We start from the raw sequence: 15,124 nt of genomic DNA on the forward strand, positions 1-15,124 counted from the left end.
TGCGAGGAAGACCAAGGGGAAAAATATGCAGGGAGAAATGAAGGCAACTGCTGCATGTGCGTTTGCCTGAAGCTTTTTCCTAGGCGTGTCCTTGGGTTTGCCATGGAACCCCTTTGTGTGGTTGAGGCGATATTCCATTTTTACATGTTTTCAGTGACATTTTTTTCTTATTCTGCCTGCGTGTGTGTGTTTGTTTGTTTTGTTTGTTTGTTTGTTTGTTTTTTCGCGAAGAAAGGTCGGGCCAAGTGTTTCTGCACCGTTAGACGGTGGCATGGCATAGCATGGCATGGCACCGCATGGGTAAGTTTTGCCACCGGGCCCAAAAGCCGGGGAGAGAGCGAGAGGTGAGGTGAAGTTTTTTTGCGGCATAAGTGGGCCATTATTGGGTCAGGACTGGTCTTGGATCTTTCGTTTCGACAAGCAAGCGGCGAAAGGGATGGGAGAGGAGAGCTAGCCGGTGCCTGGGCCAGCCGAACGCATGCGTGGTGGTAAGGTTGTTGTTGAATTTCCGTTATTCCCCGGCAGAATCCGGCATTGTTTCGGCATGGTCCTGCAGAGAGAACGCCAAATTAGGGGAGGGCGGAATTTGAGTTGGTGGGTGGAGGAAGAAGGTGTGTGCGGGTGGTTCTGTGGGAAGGGGATTCTCCATTCTTAAATAGGACACAGAACTGAATTGAGCTGAATATTGATTGATTGATTAGACATTGGAAGAAGATAGACGAACATTATAAATTAGCCGAAGGCACGCGCTTAGAGCTGGGCGTTGGACTTTGGGGCGTTAGAAAAGAGGTCGGCTCAAACACGCACGGCTTGCAGGCACCCAAACGCCGGAGGCCCGCACGCGGTAGTTGCAGCAGTTGCAGCAGTTGCAGCAGTTGCAGCAGTTGCAGCAGTTGCAGCAGCCGCAGCAGCGACGAGCGCCACAGTTCTATTGTTCTCCCTGTACCTGCGTGCGAGTGTACGAATGAACGAATAAGTAAGTAAATATATATATATATATATTACGTCATTCACGTGATTAGATATGGAACGGCTGGTAGGTCTCTGTTTTACATATGTGTGATAACAGATTGCCTCTGCTGCGGGTTGAGATTTAGTGAATTTTAATTTCTATTACCATATACGCCATATATATATATATCAAAACCGGTTTACGTACATACTACTGTTACAAAAAAAATGCTGCTGCCAAGATGTCCCGAGATGTCCCCAGATGCTCCGCAAAAGGGGAGAAAGAGGAAGATAGAAGAAAGAAAAAAAAAAACATAACATAACGATGAAAGGATGCAGGGACGACATGCCTGGCCTGGATGGAGGGGCACATGTGTATAATATCTTGTGTAGCAAGGAAGGATGTCTCCTTAACTGATAGCTCATTAATTAGAATCGCGGGAGTTGGAACAAAAATGAAAATGGGAAAAAAATATTTCAATTTAGTACCCCCGGACTTGTAATATCTGCCTATGACTGCAAACCACCAGCGTAAGCTAGTGCCCAGGTCCGACTCATACCGTTGTCGAGGTAGGTGGTGCTGTCGAAATTGCTCTGGGAGAAGAAGTCGTAGGAAGATTTAGGGTCGAACAATGCCTGGTTCAAGCGTAGAATACCCGCCCAGCCAGATTGCAAGCTGTCTATTATTGATGCTAGCTTCTCGTTCCATTCTTGTTGCACAAACTCAGTAGATCTAATCAATCCTGATGCAGGAGTTAGAGGCAACATGTGGATACCATGGATGTATTCTGTGTTGGTACCGAAGTAAGTAGTGTAGTCGATGATGTTGTCAAAGAGAATACCACTGACCTTGTTGGCAACGATTAATGATGGTTCAACTGTGTTGTCATCTGTGTATAAGAAGTAGTCCTGCATACTGTCTCTCAAGATGTTCAACATCAATGAACCTAGACGGTTCATAGATTCGTTGTTGGTAACTTCACCCCAGAGCTTCATACCGTAAGCGAAATGGTAGTCCTCGCTGGAGGACTCTTCATTCTTACCGTTACCGTTCTCGTACAAACCGGCAGCCCATGAGTGACCGTTGAACCAATCGAAACTTCTGAATTGTGGGAAATATGTGTCTAATAATGATGGGTTTGCAACATCACGGATCAAGGCCTCGACAATATCCTTGTTTTCGGAAGCCCAGTCGCCAGAACCGTATTGTTGGTCAACATGCCCAATGACAGCAGCAGCATGGATGATGTATCCGTAATGGAAGTGGTGGTCATTATAGTACGTGTTACCGAAATCGTATTGTGTTGAGGTCGATGCTAGATCACCGCTAGAAATGATACCACCATACTTGGTGTCGTAGTCCAAGGGGTAGAGCTGTTGGTTAGCGGCAACAACAGCGAATGCTTCTTTCATGAGTTCAAGTGTTTGCTTAGCGACAGTGGAATCCTTGATGATGTCACTGACAGTTAACAAGATGAAGGCATATTTGTCCAACACTTTACCCAAATAGTATGTGTTCAAACCTTGGATCGATTGCTTAATGTTAACTTGCAATTCATCATTAGCGACTTGGGCAAGAAGTTGCAATTGATCACTGGTGTATGTCAAAGCGTTGGATCCCTTTTGTTCGGACCATGGTAGCCAGTTGACATTGGCGTTTAATTGTGTTTCAAATTCCAACTCGGTGGTTAGGAACCCGGTCATGTTACCCTTAGTGGTAGAGGCAATCTCGATACCGGTATTAGCCTGTTGCATGTTCGAAGTTAGAGACTTGGAGTGATGTGGAAGTGTGAAAATGACAGTGGCACCGCTGGCAGAAGTACCTTCGGTTTCATATGAGAATTTGAAATTGGCAGTGTTACCATCACTAGTACCAGAAAGATCCATGCTCTTCAAGTACATACCAGCTGCAGAGTCATAGTAGGTCTCGGATGCAGAATCGTTTGGAGCCTCTGCGATCTGAATAATCATTCCATCTCCGTAAGCATTGCCATTGTTGAGGGTGAATTGAATATCACCGTTGTTGATGGCTAGCGACACTTGGTTACTAGCTAGAGAAGAAGGAAGAGTGACGTAGACCAACCAATCAACGCCGTTGAGTAAAGTAACACGGTACTTCAAGATACCAGTAGCTAAGTTTTCGGAGGTTTCTTGTGACAAAGTAGAGAAGCCAACAGATGATTGCAATTGTGGAGTTAGCTTACCGTGGAAAATAGAAGAAACGAAACCCATACCTTGAACCAATGGGGACTCGATATAATCAGATGCATCGTTGGAGGACACCATTTGAACATCACAACTACTGTGGAACATGTTTGTGACTTTGAAGTTCATACTGCTAGAACCAGACGCGAATTCGGCACTGGTAACAATGAAGGATGAGATACCCAATGGGTTAACCAAAGATGTGGAAGACACGACTTGTTGGGAAGCCTTGGTGTGTTGGATTCCAATACCGTTGGTGTTTTTGAATATAACGTATGGGTATACAAAGGCACCTGATTCCTGGGAGCCAACGATCAAGTTCGTGTAGAACTTGTTAGTTTCGTATGGAGTATTGCCGTTGTCAACACCGGAAGCAAGGTTCAATGGGTTTTGAACACGTTGGAAGACGGAATTTGGTTCACTGGTAGCAACAGGAACGAAAAGGTCAACCAGAGTAGCTGAGTTGGTTGGTACAACAGTTGGGACCTGGGTAGTGGAAACCACTGTAACTTCGGTGAAGAAACTTGAATTTAGCAATGACAACGTGGAGTTGTAGCGGTTAGAAGATGCAATATCAGTACTATCGATGCTAGTGGTGGTGGAATTTCTGTACACAGCAGCAGTAGGGTTTGCACTAGGGGATGATTTGGCACTTGCGTGAGGAGAAGTAACCAAAGAAGTGACAACAAAAGTTGTCATTGAGTTTACTTGAGTTGAAGTCAGACCAGTTGGGGCAACGACGACATCAGAAACTAGGGTAGCCCAAGTGACGGTAACCGATTGTTGAGATGAAACCATTGCCTGTGTAACTAGAGGTTGTGGTTTCGTTTGGATAGTAGTAACCGTTGTACCTGCTGTCACAGATGGAGCCAAAGTCTTGGTAGTAGAAAAGATCATAGAAGTGGATGTACTTTTGGACTTTGTCAGCAGCGTAGTAACAGCGAAAACAGAACTAATAGTAGCTTCAACATCAACAGATGACGAAGAAGAAGAAGCGCAAGTAGTATTAACATACATGGTTGGGCTGGCTAGTGACAGAGGACTGTTAGAAGGTGCTGATACACGCGAAGGTCTACCAGAAGCAGGAGCAGTAGCAGTAGCAGATTCAACATCAGATTCAAAGGAGGAAGTAGCGTTAGCGAGGAAAACTTCGCCAACGGTAAACGTGGTGGCACTAGGTTGCACATAAACAACCTCTGTTTCCTGTGCCATTGGGTCTAACCCATCAATGTTGGCCGGCTCCAAAGTCTTAGTGACCGAACCTTGGGCGGCAACGCCAACGGCGCTTAAAAATGTCGTAAGAACATAGCCTAAAGATAATAACCAAACCTGTGCGAGCATCGAGACAGTGTATCTTTTGTTTTTGTTATTGACTATTGAATGTTATTACCTCGTCCTTAACTCTTTCTTTGGTTGGGTATACTGATAATTATTAGAACAATCTTAAAACGCAAATCCAAAGTGTATTCCCCCATTGATGAGGATCAGGTAATTTATTGCCTTATTTTTATACAATTTTTCCGAAATTAAAAAAAGGGCAGAGCGGCTAAACCCAACAAAGGCAGGAACCGCCGAGCCAGCCGTTACTTGGTACCTTGTACCTGAAATCTGCAAGCAAAAACCTAAGAATGCTGGTCTAACCGCCATTCCCAAGCAGCCACTGAACGGCCAGCATTACCAGCTGATCTAGGATCAGGATCAGATCAGATCAGAAATAAAACCGTTCCTGAGCTCAGGCACAAGAATGCTGTACAAGGAACCGTCTTACGTCTTAATTGTTACTTGCCGATTCTAACGTCAGGTACCAAGCATTGCTTGTAAAATGCTTGTAAAAATGCTTGTTCACCGCTTGTTATACTGAACCAGTACAATGAAGCACCAGCCGTATATTGATTAATTGATCTGAATGGGGAATCTGATCTCTGAATCATGATTCCCCTTATTCATGATGATCCGAATCCGAATCAGGCCTGAAATCGTAATGCTCTTTCCCTTTTTGGAAAACCCAGATAGCACCAGCACTCAGCGCTTAATTTAGCTTAATTTAGCTAGGACTGGGGGCATGGGAGGTTGTAGAGAGTTCAGCGTCTGAAATAAAATTGTTGCTGAACTTGGTTGAGCAAGCCAGCTCCGATCAGCAGCGCAGTTAATCCATTTATTCCAGTTAATCCTATTACGGTAAGAACCCAGCACTGAAAACTGAAAACTGAAAACTGGGAAAAAAAAAAAAAAAAAAAAAACGAAAATGGAAGTCGGCAGCAATATGTAGTCCAAATAGGGAAATGTGTCAATGCGCTCGACCAAGCACCAAAAAAAGAAACAAAAACACAGCACGAAAAACAATCTTAACCTTATCCATTACCAGCAGCATGCCAGCAGCAAAGAAATTAAAATTAAAGTTGGTGAACAGCCGATGTCCGGGTAATACATCTCTCGCGCCGTCGCGCTCCGTGTTGACGATAATGGGTTACCCGATTATCGAATATTCCAGATCTCTAACTCTCATGTTTCAAGACACGTATATAAGGATCGATAGCCACTAGTAGAAGGACACCTTCTACTGACTACATCTAGATAGACTAGAGATAGAGGAGAAGAGATATAGAGAAGACTAGGTAGAGGGATATATCATCAATCTCTGTATTACACAAGAAATCAGGGTAATCTCCTAAAAAGATGACCCAGATTCAACATGGTAGCGCCGCGTTCTACGATCCAGAGGAATATCGCAAGATGTTCATAAACTCGAAAGGGATGTTCCAAACGGTGAACATCAAAGAAGTATTACCAGATGAAGAACCTGAGGGTATGATTAAAGGAAAGTATATGATAATTAGAGGTATTCCTGACTCCTCTGCTGAACATCAGATAGCAATAACAATCGTCGAAAATGAAGAAATGTATCAGTCATGGTTAATTGATCTATACCGTTACCTTCACCGTCATAACGTTGATAATGCCATGACACCTAAGGAACTTAAGCTTCCTAAGTCCCTTACTGCAAACCAGAGATTCTGGTTACGGGATGTCAATGAACAATGTGTACACATATCTAAAATGCCAACATGGTTGGAGCATGAGCTCGAGGGTTTATATACCTCAGATGATCGTTTATTGAACGTCTTGACATACACAAGAGTCAAGTATGACCCTGAAAGATTGTATGAAGAAATCTGTGGTTTCAGATTACAGAAATATTATAAATTGGAAAATGTGGAAAGAATTTTACAAAACTTCAATGAAAGACTGGAATTAGCACGATTGCCATCTCTAGAACCGCTATTGGTTGAACGGGCAATCGAAGGAATGATGGTGACAAAGGATAGAAATGGAAGATTTCATAACTTTGCACACTTAGAACCAAGATTAACTCACATAATTGCAGAGATTCGTGAAAAAATAGCCGACGAGAAGTTCTATCTCCACAGAAATGAAAGTATGAGAACCAACGATGTCGGTAAAAAGGTTCATAAACCTTACAACAAGTTTAGCAATAAACCAAACAACAACAAAAACTTCACCAAGAAGTCCAACGTTAAACAAAGCACACCTAAGGTTGACGACAAAAACGAATCCAAAACTGTAGCTAATCTTAGGCATTGATTCAGTACCACTTATTCAAGCTGATCCCATAGACATAGTGTCTGGCAAATATGACCTCATGCTTGACACGGGAGCACAAATATCAGTGGTTACTGACTTGAAACTACTCCACAACTACACCAGCAACATTACAAGAAACATAACAGCCGCCAACATGGGAACATTAAACACTATGGGCGAAGGAATATTGATATTACGTTTATCCAATAACGTAGTAGTTCAATTCCCGGCTGTATACTCAGAAGAAACACCCTCAAATATTTTAAGCGTAATGCAATTAACAGCTAAACAAAAGATTACGGTAGATTTCTACCAAAGAAAGATGCTAGTCCAGGATCACAATATCAATATCGATATTATTCACCGAAATGGATTCTATTGGCTATCGAGTGAGTATCTGGTTCTAAATGAGACAAATATCCACTCGCCAGCCGATGACGATTCCCCGGTAAGTATTTCGTTGTGTCACATAAGAGAGAACACAGTACCTAAGAAAAAATGGTCATTAGAGTTCATACATAACTTATTGGCACACGTCAATATAAAACAAATTAGGAAATCAATCTCCAATGGTGATATACGATTCATAAAACTTGAAGACATAGATTGGTCTGATATGAACTCGTTTACTTGCCAATATTGTAACATTGGTAAAGGGAAATTCCATGATCACTTCACAGATAGTAGAGACGTTTATATGAAGACGTTCAAAAAGTTTGAATATCTTCATACTGATATCATGGGTCCATTCCGAGAGGATAACACTATCCCACCGAACTATCTAATAACGTTTAGTGATGAGGTAACAAAGTATCGATGGATATTCCCAATGTCCCTGGCCTCAGAACATCAAGTGTCTGCTATCATGCGGAAACTAATATCAAATATAAGAACACAACAGGGAGTTCGAGTAAAGGAGATCCTAATGGATCAAGGCTCCCAATATACTGGACGAATGGTCCGAGACCTATTGGATGAATTTGGTATAGAAGGAAAATATACGTCTACAGGCGATAAACGTTCAAACGGAGTAGCTGAAAGGCTCAACCGTACATTATTAGATGATGCTAGAACACTTCTAGCAAGTGCCAACCTTCCAGAATTTTTATGGTACGATGCAGCTGAATTTGCAGTTATCGTTCGGAATTCGATGCATATGAGAAAACTCGACGGATCTCCGAATATGGCAGCAGGTCTCGGCGGTATCGCTATCAACAAGATATTACCATTTGGGCAACCGGTGGTAGTATACTATAACACTGGCAAGAAAACGTTGCCACGAGGTAAAATAGTTTATGCACTACACCCAGCCAAACAATCCTATGGCTATACTTTCTACGATCCTAGTTCAAAGCAAACTATGGAGACTACTAACTATAAAATCATTAACACCATCCAAGGTGACTACCTCAATAGCGAGGAAAACCTTGATACCTTGAATCAAGTAGATGACATCGTAAGACAGAGATCAAACGATCCATCTACAGATTCACAACGTCATATCACGCACAGGAATCAGCGTGAACAGGATTATATATCCCAAGAGCGGGATCCTACTGACGAACCCCAACAACCAGAGTCCGACTCAACTGAGACTCATGGTAATTACCTAAGAACTCATAAGAACGAGTTTCAAAAGGGTATAGCGACCCATACATTAGGAAAGGATTCGAGATACCCAGTTCGAAATTCTTCGGACGTACCATCGCAATCACCACAGGAAGTACAGGAAACACTTCCAGTTGCGCTATCCCCTGCATCACCTCCCAATAACATATTTATTAGTCAAGAGCGACTAATGGAGGAGGAAGCACGGTCGGTAAAGCATCCGACAAAGCATGTTCCTGCCGAGAATGGCAAACGACCAGCGCAACGGGATGAACTTGGTGTCTCTACCAAAAGGCCGAACACTAAGGCGTCCCCAGAACAATGTTCACCTATACCTGAACACTTGTCGCATAACGACGACACCACAGATACCTCTTCACTCAATGAGGAGGAACGCCGATCACTCTATGACAAATTATCTGCCAAATACAGAGATTCCTCGATTGAACTTCAATCTACGGACTCTCTGTACGGGGGTGGAGGATCTGACATAGGCGATCTAAGTAACCCAGATAAACAAATAATGGGTATTATCAGCTGTACTAAAACAGAGCTGAAGATTAATGATTCGAAGTCGGATCAAAATCATGAACATCAAATCGATGCCATCGTAAACATGCTGATACAGGAAAATCCTGTACAGACCTACGACAACATAAAGCACGAAAATCGTGTGAAGATCCCATTAGTGAACTCACTGAAAATGGTTAGGTCTTTACCAAACACGAAGATCGATCGTTCTTTATCTTATTCACAAGCAATAACAAAGAACAGTAACCATCAAGAGAGGGAAGCCTTCAAGGAAGCTTACGACAGTGAGATCGCACAACTCATGAGAAGAGGTACATGGGATACAACAGAGGTTGATATAAAGTCAATTGAACCACACAAACTATTGAACACAATGTTCATATTTACTACCAAAAGAGATGGTAGAAAGAAATGCAGACTAGTAGTAAGGGGAGACCTGCAACACTGGTCTACATATGAGAAACATCTAGAGTCCAATACCATACACCATTATGCTCTAATGACAATATTGAGCGTAGCACTCGAAGAAAACATGATTGTCAAACAGTTAGACATCACTGCTGCTTATTTGTATGCAGACCTCAAAGAGGAACTGTATATAAGAACCCCTCCTCATATGAAAATGCCAAATAAAGCATTCAGATTAAGGAAGTCTCTTTATGGATTAAAGCAGAGTGATGCAAATTGGTACGGGACAATCACTTCGTTCCTTAAGGAAAGATGTGGCCTGAAAGAGGATAAAATATGGTCCTGTGTGTTCACAAAAGAACCACCATTGTCCATCATCGTTTGCATCTTTGTCGATGACATCATTGTTACCGGGAAGGATACGCAAGAAATAGAAAGATTCTTAGAACAACTAAGATCGACATACGAGACAAAACTCGTTCATGATGGTAAAATGGGAGAAGATGGAACCGCCAGGTACGATATACTTGGACTAGACTTGGAATACAAAAGAAATGGATACATGAAATTCGGAATGTTAGACATATTGTCTCACAAATTACCGCTTTTGAATTTACCACTGAGAGAAGGTTCTAGGTACAACCAAGCTCCAGTTTCCTCAAGTTCCGAACCACCAAAGGTGGATAAGAATCTTTATGTAACCGAAAAGGATTACAAGTCAAATGTGAAAAAGCTACAACAAGTAGTGGGATTACTATCATATGTTGCACATAAATTTAGGTTTGAAGCATTATATCACGTAAATGTTCTTGCTCAGTATCAATTGTACCCCACTGATGAAGTCATGAAATGGGCAAACGAGTCAGTACAATACTTCTGGAACACAAAGGAAAAGCGTCTAGTATGGACAAAAAACAAGACTCCAGTAGACTATGAATTCACAATAATATCTGATGCATCGGATAGATGCGAACCTGAAGGAAAGTCCAGACTAGGATGGTTTTACGAGATCTACGGTCACAAAATTTCGGCCAGATCGACAAAATCAAGTTATGTATGTGATTCATCTACTGGTGCTGAGATATGTGCGATGAAAGAAGCTACGAAGTTCGACTTTGCAATAAGTGCATTGTTATTCACCTTAACAGGAAAGAGACCAAGAGTTAGACTACTATCAGATAACAAACCTGCGTTAGGTAGGATCACCAACCCTAACTCCACTGTGTCCCCATTCAAACCTACGTTTACAAGAACAATGGAATTAAGAGAAAAACATAATGAAGGTCTATGTGATTTCACATATATTCCTACAGAACAAAATGTAGCGGATATACTGACGAAAGTATTGTCAGCAAAGAGATTCAATCGATTAACAAATGGATGGTTGATATAGTACCTTTAAACATATCGAGTTACGGGGGTGTGTTGACGATAATGGGTTACCCGATTATCGAATATTCCAGATCTCTAACTCTCATGTTTCAAGACACGTATATAAGGATCGATAGCCACTAGTAGAAGGACACCTTCTACTGACTACATCTAGATAGACTAGAGATAGAGGAGAAGAGATATAGAGAAGACTAGGTAGAGGGATATATCATCAATCTCTGTATTACACAAGAAATCAGGGTAATCTCCTAAAAAGATGACCCAGATTCAACACTCCGTGCGCGTGACTTTTTATTATTCCTCTTGTTTGTTTACATGTTTGTTTATTATTTGCGTGTTGTTGTTTTTTTTTTCCGATTTCCGCCCATTCTGTTCAATTGCTTTGGAAACAAACAGTACACCGGGACACTTCAAACCCAAAAAGAAACCACGAATCTTCTAGACTACCAAAAAGAGTTCCATTGCATGGAAAAAGGATGGGACGTTGGTGCAACATCTCCCCTTGTCTCAATTGAGCTGCAAGGTGGGTCTCTAACACGGTTGCGTACGGAACCGTATGTTGTTTCATTTTTCATTTCATTTTGTTGAACTGAAACGCAGCGTGCATCAGCTCAACCATATCGGATCTTAGCTAGTAAAAGGGAAATAAGCCGAAATATGCGCACGCAGCTGGCAAGCAAGCAACGTTAAGTCGACAATGGTATTTTGATCATCCCTATGAATACCATAGGAATACCATAGGAATATGACGAATATCATATGAATATCATCATACGAGATAATCATTTTGGCCTAGTAGTTGTGAACCCTAACCAAATGCGCTCAACAAAATAACAACGGGAAACGTAATGCAGCAGAACCATAAAAGAACTATGCACTGATCTACAGAATGTTCGAAAGAGAGCTTGTTCTTTATTCCTTCTTGTTCCTCTGCTTCTTCCTTGCCAGGAAATAATAACGGTTGTCTAACGTACTGCTGCTTGTGTGACGGCTATTGTTTAAATTTTTTTTTTTTAAATTTGCCTGTTTACGGAGATGCCGTTGCCGAATGTAATTCTGTTTCTCGGTTATTGGCGTAAATTCCATGATATACAAAACAATTTCCACGACAGGCACAAAAAATAAAAAATAAGAGCCGGCATTATACAGCGAGTCCTTCAGTCAGCCGTAAGGCCAGGCTGGAAGCCAGCCAGAACGTAAATTGTACACTGTAAATTGTAAATTCCATATTCTAAAGCATGGATACAACACAACGTCCAAACGGAAAGGTTAAAAAAGACCAAAGAGGCTGCAAGCCTAGATGCATGTGTCCCGACGATGATGGCAGCGCACCCACCCCTGCTTCTCCAAATATGAAGGCAAGGGAAAGAAAATCAACAACGGCTCTGCGTTGATCCATCCCATCATGATACGCCGTATGCGGAAAATATCCTACATCAAATGTTTTTCCCTAGAATATACTAGTGCTACTATGTATGTCTTTAAGGATGGATCCGTTTACGAGCCAATCCCAATGCCAATATCAATACCGAATACCAAATATAGAATGAATGAAGGACTCTCCTCTTCCTTCTCCCCTCCCTACCCCTCCTTACTCCTCACTCGGAGTGCAATTTAAATCCGTGTATATGTGTGTCGATCCGTCAATACACCAGTTTCTATGCGAACAGAAAAAAAGACCATACATGCACATAAATCTATATCTACGTATACTTACTTACTTACTTGCTTGCACGAGGGTCTCAATCCCGTGCTATCCCCTACCATACATACCCTTTCATCTTTTCTGTCTACGGATAATTATGCAAAAGAGACACATTCTGATTTTGGCAAAGAAGTCTGTCAAAGGTACGTATATCCCCACGCGTCCCTGCACCTGTGTCCTACCTACCTAATCAGTAGTAGTAGTATTCTTTTTTGTTTTATTTTCTTGTTTTATTTTTTTGTTTTTTTTATTTCTTTGGATTTTGGATTTTAGATCCAGACAGTGCGCTGCAGCCGTTTCTGCTTTTGTTTCTGTTGTCTGTTTCTGTTTCTGTCCTGGTGGTGTGTTCGGATAACACGGTAAGTGAGCCAAGCGAGCGCGTCATTGGCTATGCCATGCTTGCCTGGAACGAAGGCACGCGCGCATGCGCGTACACGTACGTACGTACACACACTTTCCTTGTCTCAGTCAGTCAGTAATCATCGACCTCGCCGACAATCAGGCAAGCGACATTCAGAATACTTGCTTGGATGCATTCAGTATTTTGGCATATGATATGTTTTTAATCTTTTTTATTTTTTATTTTTTCCCATGGGAAAACCCCATGGGTTTACCGTACAATAGGGCATTGGGGGAGGCGTACCCTTTTGCAAACAGGCAAATTTAATGGGAATCAAACAAAAGCTGTCGTCATTACCAGGCAATGGTCGGACTCGCTCAGACACTTGCGCACATGCACTCTTAGCCGTTATTTTACTTTTGTCTAAAAATATGTACTGTGAAGTAAAGTAGGTTTGAATGAGAAGAGGAGAGAAATAAAAAAAAAAAAAGGTCACAGGAAACATAGCATAACAATGACAAGGTTGAACACAATATCACGTAATAACAGGGATGATTGGTGTCACACCGATCAAGGACACAATGTGTACCTACGTACGTGGATCAGACAGATGGCTCGGGAATGCGCGCTAGCGCCCGCGGGCTCTTCTTGACTCTCAAGAAAGGCGGTTTTTTTTTTTATATTATGAGTAAGATGCATTCTTGGAATACCAGAGACGCTGTGTGTGCTGTACCGTTTGTAGCAAGTGCAAACGACTGCGAAACGTTCTGCGTTGGTCATTGTTCTAGTATTACAATTTTCGGGTTTTTTTTTTTTAGTTTCAATTTTGTTGTATTTTTCTTATTTTTTGAATTTTCCCATTTTTTCCTCTGAGCTGTCGTTCTATTACTACTGTTGTGTGTGGGTGGTAGCGCTGCTGCATTGATTGCTGCATGCACTCTCCAGATCAATATCGGCGAACAAAGAAAGCGGTGTAGTTGGCTGTGTGCACTAAAAACAGGAAGAAGAAGAAAAAAAAAAAAGGACACAAAACAAAGCAACAAAACCATAAAATGCAGTTGGGTAAGGCAGTCCCATCCAAACCTAGAAACAAATGCGACAGAGGACGATCGATCGTTCGTTCACCAAAGAAAGAACCGTCTTGCGCTAAGCAGGTTATTACTTACTCTCGTATACAATCCGGCTGCTGTATGAGCAGTAAGTAGTACTAGAAGCAGTAGTACTAGAGGGTTTTTGCCTGGGCTCCCCCTTTTCTGGGTGCCTCGTCTTTGCCCCATTGCAACCTAAACCAATGTAATATTCTCATGCCGGCGTGCTAGCTGATGAGAACATTGAAGCCTACAATAACCAAACAGTTCCTTCAGTTCTTGCTTGTTCGCATTAGCAACCAGTGAGTGAGATGAGATATGTGATGTGATGTGACTTTTGCTGTTTCTAGATTGAGACTGGCTAGAGCTCTTGTTGCATGATCCGCATCGCCAACAATGAAATTCTAAATTTGCTTGCGCACAGCAAATATCTGCCTTGATCAGTGGTAGCAACCAACCATCCCATTCTCCCTACACATTTTGCATAGTTCTATTTCTATTTACGTATGTTTTGTGCCATACCTTGTATTATTTTCGTTTCGTTTTCGTTTTCGCCTTTAGCTTTCAGATGGGCTTCCAAAGGGCTTCCAAATGATTCTGGAATGGCTCCTGAATGGCTTCCGAATGGCTCCCGAATGGGAGCCACTTGACATCCCTCGGTTTCCATTTCGCTGGTTCCGTTCTTTATTCTTTATTCTTTATTCTTCTTGAACCCGTAGCTAGCTTGGCTGCTGCAAAGGATCCGAAAGAAAGAAAAAATCACACACACACACATATACAAAAAAAAAGAAGCACATTGTGAGAGCCAATCAAAAAATGTCTGCCTACACTCGCACGCACCAACCCTCCTCCCCCCATGTTGATAGAATTTTCATTTAATCCGCCGTTTCTGCTCTGGAACGTCTACATGCGCTGCGCCCGTTTCTGGTATCATCCTTATCCGCCGCCCTCCCCACGCTCATCTCTCCGCGCACTGAATATCATTACTTATTTACGTGTTTACTTATTTTGGTTCTCCTTTTTTTCTTTTTCGGGTAACAAACGTCGGTCATTTTTCTTTTATGTGTTCGTTTCCTAGATCCTCTTGCCTATACGTATCCCTTGCTCTGCGTCAATATCGGACGTTAGGTTTTCTTTTCTTGCATGCAGATTTCTGTTCAGATAATGCACTTCATTTTTTTTTTTTTTTTTATAATTTTTTTTTTTTTTATTGAGATTTTATTTTTATTTCTATTGTAATTTTCGTTTTTTGGGTTTTCGAATGCAGGCATCATCCAAAATTGTGAAATTATA

The 15,124-nt window shown here is 41.8% G+C and overlaps 2 protein-coding genes across 2 annotated transcripts; one reads left to right on the forward strand and one right to left on the reverse strand.

The window, feature by feature from the left end:
• Positions 1–1,461: 1,461 nt before the first annotated feature.
• On the reverse strand, positions 1,462–4,497 carry DSE4 (endo-1,3(4)-beta-glucanase; the record flags this gene model as incomplete). The annotated part of the gene is made up of 1 exon (XM_022822727.1): positions 1,462–4,497. The coding sequence occupies one exon, from the start codon at positions 4,495–4,497 to the stop codon at positions 1,462–1,464; it is 3,036 nt and encodes a 1,011-aa protein (XP_022674519.1).
• Positions 4,498–6,817: 2,320 nt separating this feature from the next.
• Positions 6,818–10,699, forward strand: TY1B-DR6 (uncharacterized protein; the record flags this gene model as incomplete). Its single annotated transcript, XM_022822728.1, has 1 exon — positions 6,818–10,699. One exon carries the CDS (start codon positions 6,818–6,820, stop codon positions 10,697–10,699), a length of 3,882 nt encoding a protein of 1,293 aa, XP_022674520.1.
• Between the last annotated feature and the right edge of the window lie 4,425 nt (positions 10,700–15,124).

The sequence above is a fragment of the Kluyveromyces marxianus genome, chromosome 2 (genome assembly GCF_001417885.1).
Source record: "Kluyveromyces marxianus DMKU3-1042 DNA, complete genome, chromosome 2".
Classification (NCBI taxonomy): Eukaryota; Fungi; Ascomycota; class Saccharomycetes; order Saccharomycetales; family Saccharomycetaceae; genus Kluyveromyces; species Kluyveromyces marxianus.